Here is a 23,448-nt window from a genome sequence, read left to right as displayed (position 1 = left end):
TAAATCTTCGTACCCGTGCGCTTTCAAATAAATATGTACCGTAACAGAATATAGCATTTCCAGCTAGATACGAGGTCAAGTATGCGAGTGCGAAAATCCGTCAAACAAACACGCGTAATACCGCTTTTGCTGGAAACTGGCGTCGAAACATAGAGTTAGACCGAAGCGACTCGAAGATTGCTATTTTAAATACCGCGCGCTTCTGTTTCGGTCGGTGTAGTGGGGGGCGAAGAGAGACAGTGTCATCTGGCGTCTCATCAAAACACAAGGCTTCGCTCCTGTAGAATCAGTGTGCATGTAACCAGCAGCAGGGACGGTGTGCGTGGAAGTGGGTGTGTGACGTGAGATTCGCTGGGTGCTTTTTCGCATTCGATCTCGCAAAGCAATAGTAAACGGTAGTTAATTTAGTGCGACAGTACACATATTAGGCAGGTGAGCGAGAAGTCTTTTCGTCAGCATTACTCAGAAGAAAAGGATTTTGTTTAATTGTCAGACATTTCTTAATTGCCTGTGTGTAAATTGAGAACTATTCTAATTTCCGCACCTCTTAACAGCATGGTTATCAACAAAATTTGTTGCATTGGTGCCGGGTACGTTGGTGGACCCACCTGCAGTGTTATAGCGTTGAAATGTCCAAAAATCAGAGTCACCGTAGTTGACAAAAGCACGGAGAGAATAGCGCAATGGAATTCGGAGAAATTACCAATATATGAGGTAACTTCAAAATTTTAATATTTTTTGTTAAGCTGTACCATTTGAGATGTGTGCGCTGATATTTATATAACCTAATTTTCCCACAAACATATTTTGTTTATTATCCATAATTAATGTAATAAAATTTCTTAGATGTATGTTTACAGGCCATGTTAGGTTTCCTATAAATAAAATAAATCGGCATTCTTCTATTATGATACGTTCATTCTGTGTAAACGTGCTCCAAATTTCGTGTTATTCATTAGTTTACCCACAAAAAAAACTGAGTGTACCAGATCCCCGATTAGTATTATTGCCATTTTTCAGGTGCAAAAGTACTGTGATGCTATCGTTGTTGTAGTTTGAAGCAGTAAAGAACACTTGACTGCTTCTTCCAAGATCCCCAACACTGCTACTCCTTAAAATCCCACAGAAGAGGAACTACAAACTTATTTGTATTATTGTCAGACAGAATAAAATTTATGCCCTGTAATTGAAAATCTGTTTCAGTACTCAAACACACTAACAGCTGAACATTTAGTTGCAGTGTTTTGTACTTGGAATGTAAACTATAAACTGATTTTCAAAAGTAAGTGTGGGATGCACAAGGGAAACTTTGATCATTCTTGTTTGGGCTTTTGTCACTGATATTAATTCTTTGTGTGGATTTTCAGTCTTCCCGACTCATTTGGTTAGCTGAGTAGTTATTTTCTGAAACTGAAATGAGGGGAAAGATTGTGTTCCAATATAAAGTGCTAATGTTTTGTTTCCTTAAAATTTCTGTTGCATTTCACATGACCATATTTGTTAAAGAACTAGTACTTTAGGATGCGTATTTAATTCTATTTTTGAGATTGTGCTCTTGAAGAAATGCTAGTCCCAAGTGACTGTCTTACAATTCCGATAACTTTTCAATGACCGAAAACATGCTTGTCCTACAATTTCCATTGGGCTGGTTGATCAGAAGAGTTAGAGTAACGACTACTGGTGTAGGTGCCTACACTGGTTTTTGGGATAGTGTAATTCTTATAAACTTTTTTATTAGAAAGATTATGAAAAACAGCTACCCCACTTGTATGTTACTTGCTAGATATTTTTGCCTCCTGTTTAGGTAATCTTCAGAGCAGCTAGTACAATCAACAAACAAGATTAGGTTCCTGTTATTATTATTATTATTATTATTATTACTACTACTATTTTTCTTTTCTTTCCTACCAAAGCAATGTTAATTTGACAATCCTCGCCAATAAACTAATCACACGGTCACATTACGCCAACTTCTAATAATGTGTAGGGTAGTGCATAGTTGAAAATAATATTGTAATTGACTATTTTTATATGAATTTTTCTATTGTCAGCAGTGTAGATAAATATGTACAATGTGTCAATGTGCTTTCTTGTGGCTGATCTGCAACAAGAAATAGTTCTCTGTTGTTGAAAGGAAGGACCAACTCTGAGTTTCTTATTAGCCCTATTGTATCTGTGATTGGATTGAAATTCTTAATGGCAAGCGAATGCAAAGGAAAAAGTTTAGAATGGGAGTCATACTGGGTGTTGGGGAAACATAATGATGATGATGTGGCAGGTGACTCTATATGTATGCAAATGGAAGGAGAACAGATCACTTAGATCTTAGTTTTGTGTGTATGTATTAACTTTTGAAGTATAGGTTATGATAACACCAATCTGTAATGTAGCTCAAAATCTAGATTAGGTTGGAAAGTGACAATTTGGTTGCATGTTGGCAAAGCTAGCAAAGGTGAATACGAAATTTTTGATTTGGTGAAATACTGATCTGTAGTGCCACCGGAGGTCTAGGTTAGGTTGGAAAGTGACAGTTTGTTTGTGAGCAGGCAAAGTGATATATTGAACACAGCAGTTAATGCAGAGCAGTCACAAAGGTACAAACAGACGGGTTAAAGAAGATCAAAGTTATTACAATTGTTAGAACAGCAAATTGATTTGTAAATGAGATGAGAGTTGTGCTTAGGATGGTCATTATTTACCTGGTGAGTAAGTTTCATGATGTATTTCATGTGTTTGTAAAATATACAAACTGAACAGTAGGCATCTACTGTGAACCAGTCTAATAAGGTGTGGATGCATTGATGTGAATGACATTGCATATGTGTAACAAATTAACAACTGTCACGTTTCACATAAGTGTAAATAAACATAATGGAATGCAATTCATCCCTAAATTTTTTTTTGAAGATTAGATGATGACTGTTTAAACTGTTGAAACTGGTTGTCAATAATAGATGTTGATGAATGCGATCTTGGCTGTAAAATGTTTTTTCAAGCTAAATTTAGATCACTCCATACATTTTCTCAGTATGAGAAACTTCAATGAAATATAAAGGCCTCTGAAGATGTATTCATATGTAGCATGACAGCTGTTTCTCGTGCCAGTACTGCTGTTTGTGCGTTCAAACAATTCAAATCTTCACTGGTTTTCTGCAGTTCAACTTTATCGTAAAAGTTCAGAGCGTGATATCATACCATAAATGGGGCATGGATGTATATCTACCCATGTGTTACAACCATTAATAGTACTTTCATAGTGAGAAACCACATTCAATTGTATTTCTTTTTGGTATGTCATTATCTTTGATCAAATGAAGCTACCAATACCAGATGCTGGCTTAGTCCCATGACATGATGATGATGATGATGATGATGATGATGATGTGCCACTTAACGACAATATGTATGTGCAAATAGGAAGAGAACAGAATACTGATTTTTTAGTCTTTATATTACTTTTTGGTATGTTGGTTGTGGGACAGAATGATTTGTCCTGAGCTAGAGAGGGGCATAGTAGAGGTTGAATTGGTGAAGTGCTATCACAAGCTTCAGTTAATAATCTGTTGTCTTTATCCCATTATTTACATGCCACACAGTATTTTCCAGGATCAAAATAATCTTATCAGATGACAAGGGACCATTGAATTGGCAACAGAGTAATGTGAAGTTCCCAATTGATACATCTTCGATATTTTCATCCTGTTTTGACTATGTCTGTATTTCTAATTAATAGACTACCCTAAACTGCAGAACTCTAAAAATTTCCAGGCTTTGAGTGGCCAGGAGATGAGTTTGGTCAAAGACATAACATCCTCGGATTTGTTACTCACACTAAGATTATGGATGAAGCACAGCAGTTACAGTTTTACTAGCTTTTTTATATCTTGTAGTCGTCTCAAATTATCAGCCTAGTAACACCACTATAGAGATGCAACATTTCAAAATGTTTGTTACATACAAATGAGAAGTACCTTGCTTCTCATAACATTGTATTTTGTCATTGGTAATGCTTGGTCAACAGCTTAGGTTGAGATATGGAATAGTATGTTATCATATATAGACCATTGTACAATTGCAACTTCCCAAAACTTGGCATTCTGCTCAAACATCCTGTTCCAAGCAAAATCACTGTGGACAATGATTCTTGTACCAGCATCACTCTTAGACAACTTGGGATGTCAAATTGGTTTAGACAGTTATCTACATAAGAGAGTTAGTTATAAGTCTAGTGGTAAGTGTAAGAATGTTAGCATTGTTTGCGAAGTTTATATTACTTCCTGTTGAAATGCTTTCAGAAATAATTGATGAAAACTGCCATAATTTTTCCCTTTTTATTCTACTTAGTATCATTAGTGCCTCCTCCTCTCTCTCTCTCTCTCTCTCTCTCTCTCTCTCTCTCTCTCTGTCTGTTTCTGGATGGTCCAGGGCAATATTTAACATTATACTAATGCAACATAATGCATAGACTAATTGTGTCACATTAAAATCTTTGCAGCAGATGTAGCATATTACTGGAGTGCATTCTTCAAAATAACTTTTTCTGTGAGGAATCTAGCAGAAAAAATTAGTTTGAAGAATTAAATGGAGGAGGAACTGTTATGTAACAAAAAAATGTTCTCAATCTTGTTGGTGAGTTATACATATGGATGTTCACGGTATTCCATTTCTTTTATTATTTTACAGCCTGGTCTAGATGATGTTGTAAAGGAATGCAGAGGACGCAATCTGTTTTTCTCCACTGACATTGAAACTGCTATCAAAGAAGCAGACCTAATATTTATTTCAGTTAACACACCTACAAAGACATTTGGAAATGGAAAGGTAAGATTCCTATTTTACAATTAATAGTCATAAATATTGTCCACACTCAGTTGGTTGCAATTTCCTCTTGGTCCAATAACAAATCTTCTTTGAGTGTTTTACAAGTGTTTGGTTTGCAGCCAAACTGTCAGTTTACATATACTGTATTTTGATAACTTACATTATCTCAGATGTTAAATACAGATTGTGATGCTTGGTCTTTTTACTCGAACCAAATGGTATGGGAGTGATATGTTTCATAGAACACTCAGTTTTGATAAGCTGCACCAGAAGAAGAATGGACTACTGTGTGCACTGATCTTTCATGAGGTTTTGGGACAAACAGGTATACCAGTGTACGTAAAAATGTGTCATTGTGTCAACAACACAGGATATGGCAGCAAGAGAGGGGAAGAAAACCAATGTGCACTCCGTGTGCATACCGGGGGGAGTCATTCCAGATGTGGAAAGGGTGCACCCATCTGCAGGTGGTCGCTCATGTTGGCACCAATGATGTGTGTTGCTATGGATTGGAGGAAATCCTCTCTGGCTTCTGGCGGCTATCTGATTTGGTGAATACTGCCAGTCTCACTAGCAGGATGAAAGCAGAGCTCACCATCTGCAGCATCGTCGACAGGACTGACTGCGGACCTTTGGTACAGAGCCGAGTGGAGGGTCTGAATCAGAGGCTGAGACGGTTCTGCGACCGTGTGGGCTGCAGATTCCTCGACTTGCGCCATAGGGTGGTGGGGTTTCGGGTTCCGCTGGATGGGTCAGGAGTCCACTACACGCAACAAGCAGCTACACGGGTAGCAGGGGTTGTGTGGCGTGGGCTGGGCGGTTTTTTAGGTTAGATGGCCTTGGGCAAGTACAGAAAGGGCAACAGCCTCAACGGGTGCGGGGCAAAGTCAGGACATGCGGGGACCAAGCAGCAATCTGTATTGTAATTGTAAACTGTCGAAGCTGCGTTGGTAAAGTACCGGAACTTCAAGCGCTGATAGAAAGCACCGAAGCTGAAATCGTTATAGGTACAGAAAGCTGGCTGAAGCCAGAGGTAAATTCTGCCGAAATTTTTACAAAGGTACAGACGGTGTTTAGAAAGGATAGATTACATGCAACCGGTGGTGGAGTGTTCGTCGCTGTTAGTAGTAGTTTATCCTGTAGTGAAGTAGAAGTGGATAGTTCCTGTGAATTATTATGGGTGGAGGTTACACTCAACAACCGAGCTAGGGTAATAATTGGCTCCTTTTACCGACCTCCCGACTCAGCAGCATTAGTGGCAAAACAACTGAGAGAAAATTTGGAATACATTTCACATAAATTTTCTCAGCATGTTATAGTCTTAGGTGGAGATTTCAATTTACCAGATATAGACTGGGACACTCAGATGTTTAGGACGGGTGGTAGGGACAGAGCATTGAGTGACATTATACTGAGTGCACTATCCGAAAATTACCTCGAGCAATTAAACAGAGAACAGACTCATGGAGATAACATCTTGGACCTACTGATAACAAACAGACCCGAACTTTTCAACTCTGTATGTGCAGAACAGGGAATCAGTGATCATAAGGCCGTTGCAGCATCCCTGAATATGGAAGTTAATAGGAATATAAAAAAAGGGAGGAAGGTTTATCTGTTTAGCAAGAGTAATAGAAGGCAGATTTCAGACTACCTAACAGATCAAAACGAAAATTTCTGTTCCGACAATGACAATGTTGAGTGTTTATGGAAAAAGTTTTAAGGCAATCGTAAAATGCGTTTTAGACAGGTATGTGCCGAGTAAAACTGTGAGGGACGGGAAAAACCCACCGTGGTACAACAACAAAGTTAGGAAACTACTGCGAAAGCAAAGAGAGCTTCACTCCAAGTTTAAACGCAGCCAAAACCTCTCAGAAAAAAAAAAGCTAAACAATGTCAAAGTTAGCGTAAGGAGGGCTATGCGTGAAGCGTTCAGTGAATTCGAAAGTAAAATTCTCTGTACTGACTTGACAGAAAATCCTAGGAAGTTCTGGTCTTACGTTAAATCAGTAAATGGCTCGAAACAGCATATCCAGACACTCCGGGATGATGATGGCATTGAAACAGAGGATGACACGCGTAAAGCTGAAATACTAAACACCTTTTCCCAAACCTGTTTCACAGAGGAAGACCGCACTGCAGTTCCTTCTCTAAATCCTCGCACAAACGAAAAAATGGCTGACATCGAAATAAGTGTCCAAGGAATAGAAAAGCAACTGGAATCACTCAACAGAGGAAAGTCCACTGGACCTGATGGGATACCAATTCGTTTCTACACAGAGTACGTGAAAGAACTTGCCCCCCTTCTGACAGCCGTGTACCGCAAGTCTCTAGAGGAATGGAAGGTTCCAAATGATTGGAAAAGAGCACAGGTAGTCCCAGTCTTCAAGAAGGGTCGGCGAGCAGATGCGCAAAACTATAGACCTATATCTCTGACGTCGATCTGTTGTAGAATTTTAGAACATGTTTTTTGCTCGAGTATCATGTCGTTTTTGGAAACCCAGCATCTACTATGTAGGAATCAACATGGATTCCGGAAACAGCGATCGTGTGAGACCCAACTCACTTTATTTGTTCATGAGACCCAGAAAATATTAGATACAGGCTCCCAGGTAGATGCTATTTTTCTTGACTTCCGGAAGGCGTTCGATACAGTTCCGCACTGTCGCCTGATAAACAAAGTAAGAGCCTACGGAATATCAGACCAGCTGTGTGGCTGGATTGAGGAGTTTTTGGCAAACAGAACACAGCATGTTGTTATCAATGGAGAGATGTCTACAGACGTTAAAGTAACCTCTGGCGTGCCACAGGGGAGTGTTATGGGACCATTGCTTTGCACAATATATATAAATATCCTAGTAGATAGTGTCGGAAGTTCCATGCGGCTTTTCACGGATGATGCTGTAGTATACAGAGAAGTTGCAGCATTAGAAAATTGTAGCGAAATGCAGGAAGATCTGCAGCGGATAGGCACTTGGTGCAGGGAGTGGCAACTGACCCTTAACATAGACAAGTGTAATGTATTGCGAATACATAGAAAGAAGGATCCTTTACTGTATGATTATATGATAGCGGAACAAACACTGGTAGCAGTTACTTCTGTAAAATATCTGGGAGTATGCGTGCGGAACGATTTGAAGTGGAATGATCATATAACATTGTTGGTAAGGCGGGTACCAGGTTGAGATTCATTGGGAGAGTCCTTAGAAAATGTAGTCCATCAACAAAGGAGGTGGCTTACAAAACACTCGTTCGACCTATACTTGAGTATTGCTCATCAGTGTGGGATCCGTACTAGATCGGGTTGACGGAGGAGATAGAGAAGATCCAAAGAAGAGTGGCGCGTTTCGTCACAGGGTTATTTGGTAACCGTGATAGCGTTACGGAGATGTTTAACAAACTCAAGTGGCAGACTCTGCAAGAGAGGCACTCTGCATCGCGGTGTAGCTTGCTGTTCAGGTTTCGAGAGGGTGCGTTTCTGGATGAGGTATCGAATATATTGCTTCCCCCCTACTTATACCTCCCGAGGAGATCACGAATGTAAAATTAGAGAGAGTAGAGTGCGCACGGAGGCTTTCAGACAGTCGTTCTTCCCGTGAACCATACGCGACTGGAACAGGAAAGGGAGGTAATGGCAGTGGCACGTAAAGTGCCCTCCGCCACACACCGTTGGGTGGCTTATGGAGTATAAATGTAGATGTAGATAAAATGTGCCAGGCTGGCACTAAACAAAGAAAGGATTGTGGAGAAAGAATGGATACTTTATCTCCATCTCCAAATGATAGCCATATCCCTTGCAAAATTCATGTGAATGGAATGGAGGGAATGTACAAACAGAAACCTGGCACTATAAGACTGCTGCTCAACTGAAGTTAAATTTAGATTGTCTGCTAAAGAAGCTAAGGCAAGAAACAGTCAGCCCAACAGAGAAGTATATAAATGACAAAGCATTGCATATGCTGTGCAAAGGACTAAACTTTGTGGGACTTCAAAAGTACCAGTAGTAACACATTATACATGGTCCTGTCACATTAACACTATCACCACCTATGTTGGATGTCAAGAGACAATGACGACTCACAGGTGGCAAATGGCAGGTTATCGGGGGGATACGGTAAACAGTGCATTCTTTGTCATAATGTGTAATGTGATTGACCCGACAGCTAAAGGGACATGATCATTGGCTTTTGGGCCTAAGGTGGAAGAGTATCCAAAATGTCTAATTTTATGAACTTCTTGTGTACTGGCATGTTTAATGCATACTGTGGACAGCAAAATGTGCAACTGATGAGCAACTAACTGCACAGATGAACCAAGGGGCTAGCAATAGTGTCTCATCAATGACCATTCAGCAAGTGTTGCTGCATATGGGCCTACATCTACATTCACACTCCGCAAGCCACCCAACGGTGTGTGGCGGAGAGCACCTTACATGCCACTGTCATTACGTCTCCTTTCTGTTCCAGTCGCATATGGTTCGCGGGAAGAATGACTGTCTGAAACCCTCCGTGCACGCTCGAATCTCTCTAATTTTACATTCGTGATCTCCTCGGGAGGTATAAGTAGGGGGGAAGCAATATATTCGATACCTCATCCAGAAACGCACCCTCTCGAAACCTGGACAGCAAGCTACACCGCGATGCAGAGCGCCTCTCTTGCAGAGTCTGCCACTTGAGTTTGCTAAACATCTCTGTAACGCTATCATGTTTACCAAATAACCCTGTGATGAAACGCGCTGCTCTTTTTTGGATCTTTTCTATCTCCTCTGTCAACCCGATCTGGTACAGATCCCACACTGATGAGCAATACTCAAGTATAGGTCGAACGAGTGTTTTGTAAGCCACCTCCTTTGTTTATGGACTACATTTTCTAAGGACTCTCCCAATGAATCTCAACCTGGTACCCACCTTACCAACAATTAATTTTATATGATCATTCCACTTCAAATTGTTCCGCACGCATACTCCCAGATATTTTACAGAAGTAACTGCTACCAGTGTTTGTTCCACTATCATGTAATCATACAATAAAGGATCCTTCTTTCTATGTATTCGCAATACATTACATTTGTCTATGTTAAGAGTCAGTTGCCACTCCCTGTACCAAGTGCCTATTCGCTGCAGATCTTCCTGCATTTCGCTACAATTTTCTAATGCACAACTTCTCTGTATACTACAGCATCATCCGCAAAAAGCCACATGGAACTTCAGACACAGCAAGCACCTGGTTCAGGCACCAATACTGACTGCTGTTCATTGGTGATGCAGGTGGAATTTGCATGCCAGTATCACAACTGGATGTCCACTGAGTGGCGACAGGTGGCCACTTCATATGAACTATGTTTTATGCACCATTGGACAGATGGCTGTTGGCGTTTATGGCATGAAAAGTCTGAAAGCAAACACACTGCAACAATCTTTGGAAAGGTCCAGGAAGACAGAGGGCATTCATTGTGTGATTTCATCATTCTGAAAGGGACATTGGATCAACACAATTATGAACCTATCCTCAGGCACTATGTCCACCCCTACTTGCAGTTTGCTTTTTCGTGGCACAATAGCATGTACCTGCAGGACAGTGCAACATGCCATGCAGCTAGCAATGTTCACGCGTGATTCAAAGGGCACCAGGATCTAGGTCTACATCATACTTTGCAAGCCCCCTAATGGTGTGTGACAGAGGGTACTTCTGATCCCCCTTCGCCTATTCCACTCGCAAATGGTGTGAGGGAAGAGTGATTGCCGTTAAGCCTCTGTATTATCTCTAATTTCTCCAGTTTTCTCTTTATGGTCATTTCACGGGATGTATGTGGAAGGATTTCTTCTCCTATGTATGTGCAATACATAACACTTATTCACATTCAGTGTCAACTGCCAGAGCCTGCTCAATTCATCAATACCTTGCATGTCATTCTGATATTCGATAATGTCATCTGGCATTGCTACTTTCCTGTAGACAGTCCTATCATCTGTGAGCAGTCTTAAAGAGCTTCTGATCCATTCCACTAGGTCATTTATATACACTGTAAACAGTAATGGTCCTATTACACATCCTTAGGGCAACACGTTGAGTTCTGTCCGCAAGGAATTCTGGAATCCATTCGTAAATCTGGTCCAACATTTGATAAACCCATATTTTTTTTGACCAACCAGCAGTGTGGGACGGTGTTAGTGCCTTTCTGAAGTCAAGGAACACATCGTCAACCTGAGTGCCATTGTCAATAGACTATGGATCTCGTGGAGAAACAGAGTGAGCTGAGTTTTGCAAGATCTCTGTTTATGGAATCCATATTGATTTTTTATGGAGGAGATTTTTATTTTCCAAAAGTGTTATAATTCTTGAGCATAAAACGTGTTTTGTAATTCTAAAACAGATTGTCAACAGTATAGGCCTATAATTACATGCATCTGTCCTAAGGCCCTTCTGAAAATGGAACTGACCTGTACCTTTATCTGATCGATAGGTACCCTTCTTTACTCCGCCAATCTACGATAAACTCTTGCTAGAAGGGGAGCAAATTCTTTTGCATGATCTTTGCAGAATCTTATAGATATCTCATCTGCTCCTGATGTCCGCCTTCATAGCGCCAATCTACGATAAACTCTTGCTAGAAGGGGAGCAAATTCTTTTGCATGATCTTTGCAGAATCTTATAGATATCTCATCTGCTCCTGATGTCCGCCTTCATAGCTCAGAGGTTCAGCATGGTAGAATGCCATGCGAGGGGCCTGGGTTTGATTCCCAGCTGGGTCAGAGATTTGCTCCACTCGGGTACTGGGTGTTCTGTTATCTTCACCATCATCTCATCCTCAATGACAAGCAAGTCACTGAAGTGGCACCAACTAAAAAGACTTGCACCAGATCTAGGTGATGGGAGGCCCTCGCCCATTTGATTTCATTTGCTCTTGATGCCTTTCCACTTCTAAGTGACTGTAATTGTTTTTCTAATCCACAGTTGGTTATCTCAATACCTGCCATATCGATGTCCATATGGTGATTGACAAGAGGGACCCTGTTACAATCTTCCACGGTGAAAGCATTTTAGAAGACCAAATTCAGCATTTCAGACTTCTCTCTGTTATCTTCCATTTTAGTGCCAGTATGGTCACGGAGTGAATGAACAGAGGATTTTGAATGACTTATTGATTTTTACATAAGATCAAAGCCTCTTATGGTTTTTACTGAGATCAGTTTCCAAAATATTACTTGCAGAGCCATTGAACGCTTCTCTCATTGCTGACCCCATACTCATTTTAGTTTCATTCAGTTTTTGTCTGTCAACTAGGTTTTGACTTCTCTTGAAAGAGTGACGAAGCTCTCTTTGTTTATGTGTCAGTTTTCTAACATGGCTATTAACAATTATGGATCTTCCTAATCCCTTAAAAACATGCTCAGAACATACTTGTCTAAGGCATATTAAACAGTACTTTTGAATTTTTTCCATTTGTGCCTCACATCTTTGTCTTCATCACTGAATATTTGATGCTGCCTCCTCAGATACTCTGCAGTTTTTATCCTGTCACTCTTGCTAAGCAAAAATATCTTCCTACCTTTCTTAACATTCATTGTAAAACCGGTGCTCATAGTTGCCATCACAGTCTTATGGACACTGATACCTTACTCTGTGTTAAGTGATTTGATAAGTTCAAGTCCGTCTGTTGCTAGGATGCCTAAGACTCACAAGATGGTTCTCTACCCATCTGCTCGAAGTAATTTTTGAAATCGATATTCAAATAATGTCACACAAATCCTAGTCAATGACACTAGTTTTGATAGCATGACTCTCTCACTGTATACCTGGCAAGTTGAAGTCACCCCCCATTACTACAGCATGATCGAGGAAATTATTAACGATATTCTGCAAGTTCTCTCTGAAATGCTCTACAACTACAGAATTTTATAAAAGCATCCAATGCTCATTTTTGGCTGACTTATGATGCTTAACTTCACCCAGATTCATTCACATTCAGAACCCATAATGACCTGTCTCGATATTACTGAGTTCTTTACTGCAATAAATGTGCCATCACCATTGACAACTAACTTATGATAAATATTCCAATCTGAAACCAGGTTTTTGTTGCTATTCAACCCCCACCCTTCCCTCCCCGGGGAGCTCATGGTTCTTTCGTGAGTGGTTCTTTCGTGAGTTCGAGCATGGGACCCCAAGCTGTTGCAGCCTCTTCTTCTCTGCACCCCTCCCTCCCCATCCTCGCTCCTTTCCTCCTGCCCTTCACTTCCCCTCCTTCAGTGCTCTTAGTTATGTCGACCTGGCGATCCATGTGGTTTTCTGTATTTCTTGTGGTTTTGTTTCTCTTGCCTTTTCTCTTTCATCATTTTTGGTGTTTTCAGGTACCCCCTAGGTGTTTGACCTCCACTTCTAAATCTTATGTCCTTAGTGTGAGTCATTTGGGAAAGAACTCCCTCCATAGCATCTACAGTGTGGATTTGTCTCTCCCCCCTTCCCCCCTTCCTTCCCCACCTAACCACCCTTTGCCCTGCTAGGTCACCAGCACATGCAGCTAGTCTGTATGGTGGGGCTGTTATGTTCTCATCTGGCTGAGCCTACTGACAACACAGGGATCACACTACTGATGCCTGAGCTGTTGGCTTCCCATATGTGCCAAGGAGTGGTTGCTTGTCATCCAGGAGCATCATAACTACTGGCAGTGGCCACCGTGCCAGATGGCCTTTGCTGTGGTGGGTGGTGCCCATGAGGAGAGCCTCTGAGCAGAGTGGGTTGTTATCAGGCAAGATGCTTGGCACATGAAGCATCTCAAGCTGCAAAAATCTGGCCATTCTCAAACTGCCATCTCTTCTATTGGTAACGGATCATTGAATGCTGCTTCTTAGGACTCTGCAATCTTCCCTTCTCTGGCTGCCCTGTGGGAGGAGGGCTGGGCTTGCATTTGGGATGAAACATTTTCCCCAGTACCTGGTCTGTACTAGGATGGATGGGGACACATTCAATGCCACAAAGCCATTGTTTTTTGTGAAGAATATTGAGGACAAGTTTGGTGAACTGAAGTATCTCAGTAAGATGCATCCAGTCTGCTGCTCTTTGTGCTTGAGATCATCTTGGAAATGTCCCAGAGTCTCACCAGTCTTTGAATATGGCCCAGGAAGTGATTTTTCATAAGGATCTCATCCTTAAAACTGATCAGGGACTTTGGGCCAAAGTGGGCTGGAGCGATGCACCGTTCATTTTGCTCAACATGTGCAGAAGGATAGTAAAGACAACTGTGCTGACACTGGCGCCTTTATTCTGGCCTTCTTGGGAGATACCATCCTAGAGCTGGTCAACATTTTGTGTTATCAATGTGATGTAAAGCCGTACGCCCCGCTACCTGTGAACGCTGCCAGTGCTTGGTTTTGGTCATATGTTTTCCTGCTGTGTGGAGGTTGTGGACACCCACCCTTTTTTGGTGCTGCTGGTGGTAGGGTTCCCTCCCAGGACACCCCCCCCCCCCTTCCCCCCTCCGCCCTGTGTGTCTCAGACTGGAGGCCTGATACAACAATTCGGCAATGGGACACACAGTCCGTGCGCTCCAAGATCGCCCACTCTCTTTCAGTTCTGGATCTTGCAGAAGCCAGCTCTGCCTCTGTGCCCTGCCCTCCTCAACCTCCAAAGGAGAAGTAGTACGAGCATAAGTCTCAGAGCAAGCCCTTCCCCCCATGCCGGTGCCTCTGGAGGTACCATCTCCCCCTCGCAACTTGAGTCTAACGTCTTATTTCTGGATGTCATCACATCATCGTTGGTGACGGATGGTGATCCAGTGGCATGATTTGCTCCAACCTATTTACCACCCATTTTCATACCCACCCTGTGATCATTCAATGGAACTATACTGAAGCACCGAAGAAACTGGTATATGCACATGTATTCAAATACAGAGATATGTAAACAGGCAGAATACGGCACTGCAGTTGGCATTGCCTACATAAGACAACAAGTGTCTGACACAGTTTTTAGATAGTTTACTGCTGCTACAATGGCAGGTTATGAAGATCTAAGTGTGTTTGAATATGGTGTTATAGTCGGTGCTTGAGCGATGGCACACAGCTTCTCCAAGGTAGCAATGAAGTGGGGATTTTCCCGTATGACAATTTCATGAGTGTACCATGAATATCAGGAATCCAGTAAAACATCAAATCTCCAACATCGCTGCAGCCAGAAAAAGATCCTGCAGGAACGAGATCGATGATGACTGAAGAGAATCGTTCAATGTGACAAAAGTGCAAACCTTCTGCAAATTTCAGTGCTGGGCCATCAACAAGTGTCAGCGTGCAAACCATTCAATAGAACATCCTTGTTACGGGCTTTCGGAGCTGAAGGCCCACTCATGTACCCTTAATGACCGCACGACACAAAGCTTTACACCTCACCTGGGCCCACCAACACCAACACCAACATTGAATTGTTGATGACTGGAAACGTGTTGCCTGGTCAGATGAGTCTCATTTTAATTGTATCGAGCAGATGGATTTGTACGGGTATGGAGACAACCTCATGAATCCATAGACCCTGCATGTCAGCAGGGGACTGTTCAAGGTGGTGGAGGCTCTGTAATGGTGTGGGGCGTCTGCAATTAGAGTGATATGGGACCACTGAAATGTCTAGTTATGACTATGGCAGGTGACACATATGTAAGCATCCTGTCTGCTCAGCTGCATCCATTCCTGTCCATTGCACACTTCGAAGAACTTGGACTATTCCAGCAGGACAATGCAAGCCCCCACATGCCTAGAATTGCTACATGTGGTTCCAGGAACACTTTTCTGAGTTTAAACACTTTTGCTGGCCACCAGACTCCCCAGACTTGAACATTTGAGCATATCTACGATGCCTTGCAACATGCTGTTCAGAGGAGATCTCCATCCCCTCGTATTCTTACAGATTTACAGAGAGCTATGTAGGATTCATGATGTCAATCCCTCCACCACTACGACAGACATCAGTCTTCTCCATGCCACATCATGTTGCAGCACTTCTGCATGCTCGCAGAAGCCCTACACGATATTAGGCAGGTGTACCAGTTTCTTTGGCTCTTCAGTGTGTAATGGATACTACTGTCTTGTCTTCTACTCGGCAACTTTGGGTCGTTCTCCAGGAATCTCACTGTACTGATACTCACTCACTGTCTATTCATGAGTTTTGTGCTTTCTGTTGGAACTGAGTTGGTCTTATGAGGATTTCTGGTGGCATCTGCAGGTTGGTCCATATGGATATTGATAGTACGTGAATCCCAGTTCGTATCACATTGGAAGCAGTTTCTTTTTGGGTGCACTTGGACTTTGCAATCTCTGCTTTCCTACTGTCTGGCAACCTACATCTGATGCCCTAACTGTCCTCCTTCAGCAACTCCCCCCTCCTTTCCTCCTCGTTGGGGATTTTAATTCCCATCACTCTCTGCGGAGCTGTGCTTAGTCATCTAGGTGGGGGGCCCCTCACTGACAAGTTTCTTGTAGGCCACAACCTGTGCCTTCTTAATGATGGTCCCCCTTCCCATTTTAGTGCTGCATGTAGCACTTTCTCTGCCACTGATCTTCCGCTCTGTTCCCCAACCCTTCATCCTTCCTTACACTGGTCACCACAGGATGACCTCTGTGAGAGTGACCAGTTTCTGTTGATTCTCTTCCTCCCTTCCTGCCTCCCAATGACTCTGTTACCCCCCTGGGCTTTCCATCATGCTGATTGGCCTCTATATACCTCGTAGGTCATGTTTCCATCGTCTTTGTCAGGTTGAATTGGTGAAGTCATCTGCAATCTGTGCAGTAAGATAATCCATGCTGCCGGCATTGCCATTCTCTGCTTGATGGCCCTCATTTGCCATTGGTCAGTTCTTTGGTGGAGCGACTGCTACCTGTGGTTGTCATCATGTTTTGCAACACATACCGTATTTACTCGAATCTAAGCCGCACTCGAATCTAAGCCGCACCTGAAATTTGAGACTCGAAATTCAAGGGGAGAGAAAAGTTTTAGGCTGCACCTCCAAATCGAAACAAAATTGGTCCATTGTAATACGAGACACAATTTAGGTCGAATGAATGACGATACAACTAGCTACAGTAGTTTGGTTCGAGTCGTAAGCTTAGCAGTTAAGCTTTACCAGGTAGCCATTGCTATGCGTCAGGGGCTCCGTCCATATTTATACGGGTACCCTTCCTTTTTCAGGTGCTTCGTTTGGTTTGAATTGATTGCTTATTTTTCTTTGATCTGATAGGTGTCGTTCTCTGTTGTAGGTGTTTACGTCACTCTAAGCTAAAAATGTATTATGGTACTGTGTCATGCAGTGTTTGTCACATTCTGTTAATGAGTGTTTACGGCCTGTCGCCACTTGCCGCATGGCTTGCTGTTGTGCGCGCTACCGCGGCTTTTTTTTTTTTTTTTTTTTTTTTTTTTAAAGAAAAAAGAGGGATCGTCTTATTAGCGAAACAATGGCAAGAGACTGCTATTTGTTGTTACTTACACTGCTGCTTTCTTTGATAAAGATCAACAAGAACCAAATAATAGACTGCGTATGATAGAAGTTGTTCTGAACGAGAGTTTAGCGAAAATTTTTCTCCGTTTGAAAATCTTTGCAGACGCCTCTTTAGTACATTACATTCTGCACAGAAATTAGAGTCATCGTAGATTTAAAAACTAGTCAATTGCCGTGCTTCATTTCTGACTGTATCACTATTAGGCATAAGAATAATACGAATATAAACATGACATGATATGTATATTCTTCCGTGTTTGCTGTTGTCTCACTCTAGTTTCGTAGTTTATTAAGCAGACAGGATTTAAATGAGATTGCAGCAAACACGAAAGAATACATGGCAAAATGTTTATATTCGTATTATTCTTATGGTGAAGAGAATACTGCATGTGATTCACAATTTGTAAAATTCCTATTAGTGACGATCTCTTCTCACAGGTAGTCAGGTAGGAAAAAATTCAGAACGTAGCGTTGGCCATATTGATAAACATCCAAAACAGTCTTTCCAGTCAGATTTTCGTAGTACATTGGTGAAATGCTGCTACATTCGAAGATGAACAATACGTAATTTGTATTTACTTCGTTGTATAAAGTATGAAAAATGCAGTGGTCGAAACTCGGGGCAGAGAAAACGTTCGTCTTCCACCTCTTTTTTTAAAATTTATTTACTGATGCAGAGGTTTTGGCGCCAGTATTTATCTTTGTGCCTGCAAAGTATGCCTGTATAGCGCTACATATGTTCGACGGCAGAAGTTAGTTGTGGCGGCACCTACCAACATTTTTGAGAACTTCCGCTTTCGTTGCACTTGATTCTAAGCCGCAGGCGGTTTTTTGGATTACAAAAACCGGAAAAAAAGTGCGGCTTAGATTCGAGTAAATACGGTAAGTGACACCCATCCTCTGTCGGTCTATTACCTTGTGCCAAAGGCCGTTACGTAAACAGAGCAAACTGGTGTGATGGGAACGCTATGCTTCCTCTCTGGGTTCTTCTGTCTCTTCATCATGGCCTCCTACAGGTTTGGGGGTTAGAACAGGCCCGAGGTATTCCTGCCTGTTGTAAGAGGTGACTAAAAGGAGTCTCGCAGGCTTTGGCCTTTATGTGATGGTCCCCTGTTGGATTTGACCTCCATCTTTCTAAATTTTCCCGAAGAGCGAACCAGCTGGGGAAGGGCACCTTACATGGTGCATTGTGTCCGTTGTACAATGAGATCTTTAGCCCACTTTCTCGTTGTCGCATTTCAGTCCCACTCATTCTCCATCTCTTGGGTGAGGACACCTTCCTGGGTGTGTTTTCCGCCATGCACTGTGCAGTGTCACTTTCTGCCCCGATGATGACCATGGATTTCTCAGCACCTTATATCCAGCGTGGTAGCCAATCCCTTGTGGTGGGGCCGCCATGTACCCTGTAGGTTGTAGCCCCCTGACAACACAGGGATCACTCTGCTGAAGCCTGTGCTGTTAACTCCCCACATATGCCATGGAGTAGATTCCCTGGGAAATCAGGACTCCCAGCAATGGCCATCCTGCCAGGTGGCCCTTGCTGAGGCTGGGTGGTGCCCATGGGGAAGGTCCCTGGTCAGAGTAGGTGGCATCAGTGGCAGATGACATGCCATGAAGCATAGTACGTCATCTCTTGCTGGTGATCTGCCGCCAGCAGTCTCCAAGCGGGCGAAGTCTAACTTCAGTGCTAAGAAGTATGACACCAAATTGTTCCCCTCCCTGGCCACACCATGGGAGGAACGCCAGGCTAAGGACGGCAGTGAAGCTTATTCGCCCCAGTACTTCGTACGTATGAGAGTTGATGAAAAATCTTTCATGTCCATGAAGCCTCAGTTTTTTGTGGAGCGTTTGGAGGAAAAGTTTGAGGAGGTGGAGAGCTTGTCCAAAATGTACTCTGCATCAGTCTTGATGGAAACAGCATCCTCTGCCCAGTAATGGGCATTACTTCCTTGTGCCAAGTTGGGGAATGTTTCTGTTACCATCATGCCCCATAAGAGCTGAAATGTGGTCCAGGGTAGTATATTCCATAGGGACCTTCTTTTGCAGTCTGATGAAGAGCTGTGTGCCAATTTAGAGCAGCGAGGTGTTCATTTCATCATGCGCATGCGCGTCCATCTGGGTCTGAGGGATAATCAGGTTGCCACCGGTGCCTTCACCTTGGCCTTAGAGGGTGACACATTGCCCGAGAAGGTCAAGGTGATAGTCTAACGCTGTGACATCAAGCCATATATCCCTCCCCCGATGCAATGCTTTAAGTGCTGGAAGTTCGGCCATATGTCTTCCCTGCTGTACTTCCAGCATCACGTCAAGATTGTGGACGTCCATCACATCCCAATACTCCATGTGCCCCACCTCCCATCTGTGTCAACTGCAAAGAGCATCATTCATCTTGCTTGCCAGACTGCAGGATTTTACAGAAAGAGGAGAAAATCATGGAATATAAGACCCTGGACCAACTGACCTACACTGAGGCTAAGAGGAAATTTGAGTGCTTACATCCTCTTACGCCACCGCTATGAAAACAGTTGTCGCCCCATCAGTTCCTTGCACTCTTGTCACCTGTCAGAACCAGACGACTACACCCGCCTCCTTGATGGTGGGGGCATTTCCCTCCCTGTTGCTGCTGCACCACCTACTTCAGAAGCAATACCCCCGCAACCATGGGGGGTGTCAGTCCGCACTTCTTCGGTTCCTCATACTAGGAAGGGGTCCCTTGGGTCACTCCCTTCCCAGGTTTCTGCTAGTGGGAAAATGACACCCACCAGTGGCTGAAGAGCCCAAAAGCAGCTGGTCTTAGGGCGTCACACTCATCCTCATTTCTGGAGACTGAATCAGTGAAGCCCTCCCGGCCAGGGAAACCTAAGGAGCAGAGAGAGAAATCCAAAAAGAAGGTACCCAATACCAAGGGAGTTGCGGTGGCACCTACACCATCGCTACCTATAAGCTCTGCATTTGTGGATGAGGTGGAGATTCTGGCGTCTGCTGAGAACCTAGATCTCACCAGACGCAATGAAACAGACTGCTCAGGCAAAAAGTCGGTGGCTGCAGGTGACCATGAGGCATAAACTACCTCATTGAATGTTTCATGCCTTCCCAGTCTCACAATGACGTCATCCTCCAGTGGAATTGTGGCGGCTTTTTCCACCTCCTGCCTGTGCTACGGCAACTCTTAAGCTTTACACCTGCTTTCCGCATTGCTCTCCAGGGAGCGTGGTTCCCGGCAATGCGGACCCCTGCCCTCCGCAGCTATAAGGGACAGAAGGAACCATAGTGACTATAATCGAGTGTCAGGTGGAGTTAGCCTTTATGTCCTAAAGTCAGTCTGTAGTGAAACTGTGCCCCTTCAAACCCCTCTTGACACTGTGGCTGTCAGAATAAGGACAATGCAGGAAATAATTGTCTGCAATGTATATCTTCCTCCAGATGTTGCAGTGTCCTTGAATGTATTAACTGCACTGATTGATCAACTCCCTAAACCTTTCCTACTTTTAGGAGATTTTAATGTCCATAACCCCTTGTGGGGTGGCACTGTGCTTACTGACCGAGGCAGAGATGTGTAAACTTTACTGTCTCTGTTCAACCTCTGCCTCTTAAATACTGGGGCTACCACACATTTCAGTGTGGCTCACAGTAGTTACTCGGCCAATGATTTATCAATTTACAGCCCAGGACTTCTCCCATCTATCCACTGGAGAGCACAGGATGCCTTATGTGGTTGTGACCACTTCCCATCTTCCTGTCACTGCCTCAGTGTCACGCCAATGGATGCCTGCCCATATGGACTTTAAACAAGGTGGACTGAGAAACTTTAAACTCTGTTGCCACCATTGAATCTCCCCCACACAGTAACATCGATGTGATGGTTGAGCACATGACTACAACAAACGTTTCTGTGGCAGACAACACGATCCCTCCCTCTTTAGGGTGCCCCAGGCATAAGGCAGTCCTTGGTGGTAGCCAGAAGTCGTTGAAGCAATTAAGGAGCATTGGCGAACTCTGCAGCGGTATAAGCGGCACATTTCCATGGAGCACCTTGTAGCCTTTAAACAGCTCAGTTTTTCGGTTACCAGACCCCAACAGGTGTTCCTGGTGTTAACACAAAAGGCGTGTTACCTACCGACACAAATGCGATTGGCGAGCACTTTGCTGATCACTATGGTCGAGCCTCTGCATCGTAGAATTACCCCCCAGCTTTTCGCACTCTCAAACGGCAGCTAGAAGGGAAAGTCCTCTTGTTCACTACACGCCACAATGAATCCTATAACGTCCCATGTACAGAGTGGGAGCTCCTCAGCACCCTTGCATGTTGCCCTGACACAGCTCCTGGGCCAGATTGGATCCACAGTCAGCTGTGTAACATCTCTTGCCTCACTACAAGCGGCATCTCCTTTTCGTCTTCAACCGGATCTGGTGCGATGACATCTTTCCATCGCAATGGCATGAGAGCACTGTAATTCCAGTGCTCAAACCCGATAAGAATCTGCTTGACACGGATAGCTACCGGCCCATTAGCCTCAGTGACATTCTTTGTAAGCTGCTGGAACGTATGGTGTGTCGGCAGTTGAGTTGGGTTCCGGAGTCAAGTAGCCTCCTGGCCCCATGTCAAGGCAGCTTCCACCAGGGTCACTCTACCACTGATAATCTGGTATCCCTTGAGTCTACCATCCAAACAGGCTTTTTCCAACACCTAGTTGCTGTCTTTTTTGACTTACGTAAAGCATAAAACACGACCTGGTGACAGCATATCCTTACCACATTGTATGAGTGGGGTCTCTGGGGCCCACTCCCAATTTTTAACCAAAACTTCCTTTCGCTTCGTACTTTCCATTTGCACATTGGTGCCTCCCATAGTTTCCCCCATCTCCAGTAGAATGGCATCCATCAGGGCTAAGTATTGAGTGTGTGTCTATTTTTAGTGGCCATTAATGGTCTAGCAGCAGCTGTAGGGCCTTCAGTCTCACAATTTCTGTATGCATATGATTTCTGCATTTCATACTGCTGCTCTAATACTGGTGTTGCTGAGCAGCGCCTACAGGGAGCCAGCCACAAGTCGCAGTCATGGGCTTTAGCCCACAGCTTCCAGTTTTCAGCCGCAAAGTTGTGTGACATGCACTTCCATTGTTCATCTGGACCCAGAACTTTACCTTCTTAACAATCCACTCACTGTAGTGCTGACAATTCGATTCTTAGGACTGGTTTTCAACACTCCATTGACTTGGCTTCCTCATCTTCGTCAGCTTAAGCAGAAGGGCTGGCAGAAACTCAATTCCCCTCCGTTGCCTGAGCAACACCAATTGGGGTGCAGATCACTCTACGCTGCTGCAGCTCTACAGTGCCCTTGTCCAATCCCAAATTGACTATGGGAGTGTGGTTCATGGTTTCGCAGTGCCCTCAGTGTTGCATTTACTCAACCCTATGCACCACTGCAGGGTTTGACTAGTGACAGGAGCTTTTAGTATGAGTCCAGTGACTGGCATACTGGTGGAGGCTGCGGTCCCTCCATTGCAGGTCAGACGTACACAACTGCTCGCCAGCTACACTGCACACATTTTTAGTTCTTCTGAGGATCTGAATAACTGTCTCCTTTTCCCGCCTGTGGCAATCCATCTCCCGCATCGCCAGCCCAGTTGGGGGCTAACGGTTGTGGTTCACGTGTGATATCTTCTCTCCAAACTGGAGTCCTTCCCTTTACCACCTCTACTTGCAGTCTGTTCACATACGCCTCCATGGTGTATGCCTTGGCTGCAGCTTCGTCTGAACCTTTTGCATGGCCCTAAGGACTCAGTTAACCCAGCTGCTCTTCGCTGTCACTTCCTCTCGATTCTTGATGTGTTCTTGGGTCTGTGACATGGTTTACACCGACTGCTTGATGGCTGATGGCCACATAGGCTTTGTGTATGTTCACAGAGGACATGTTGAAAAACATTCCTTGCCAGATGGCTGCAGTGTTTTCACTGCAGAGCTGGCGGCCATATCTCGTGCACTTGAGCAGATCTGCTCATGCCCTGGCGCGCCATTTCTCCTGTGTACTGACTTGTTGAGCAGCCTACAAGCTATCAACCAGTGCTACCCTCACCATCCTCTGGTAGCATCTATCCAGGAGTCCATCTATGCACTGGAGCAGTCCCATCGTTCAGTGGTCTTTG

The 23,448-nt window shown here is 43.7% G+C and overlaps 1 protein-coding gene across 2 annotated transcripts in view; it reads left to right on the top strand.

Annotated features, from left to right (window-relative positions):
• Window positions 1-286: 286 nt before the first annotated feature.
• Window positions 287-23,448, top strand: part of LOC124794928 (UDP-glucose 6-dehydrogenase) — a 104,245-nt gene continuing 81,083 nt past the window's right edge. For both annotated transcript variants that reach the window (XM_047258636.1, XM_047258637.1), the window contains exons 1-3: window positions 287-432; window positions 555-714; window positions 4,684-4,821. In XM_047258636.1, the coding sequence (XP_047114592.1) occupies window positions 556-714; window positions 4,684-4,821 (297 nt within the window). In that variant the 5' untranslated portion in view covers window positions 287-432; window position 555. The remainder of the gene's footprint in view (window positions 433-554; window positions 715-4,683; window positions 4,822-23,448) is intronic.

Source organism: Schistocerca piceifrons, chromosome 4, assembly GCF_021461385.2.
Source record: "Schistocerca piceifrons isolate TAMUIC-IGC-003096 chromosome 4, iqSchPice1.1, whole genome shotgun sequence".
Classification (NCBI taxonomy): domain Eukaryota; kingdom Metazoa; phylum Arthropoda; class Insecta; order Orthoptera; family Acrididae; genus Schistocerca; species Schistocerca piceifrons.
The sequence above is the reverse complement of the archived record's forward strand: the minus strand, read 5'-3'. Positions and strand labels throughout refer to the sequence as shown.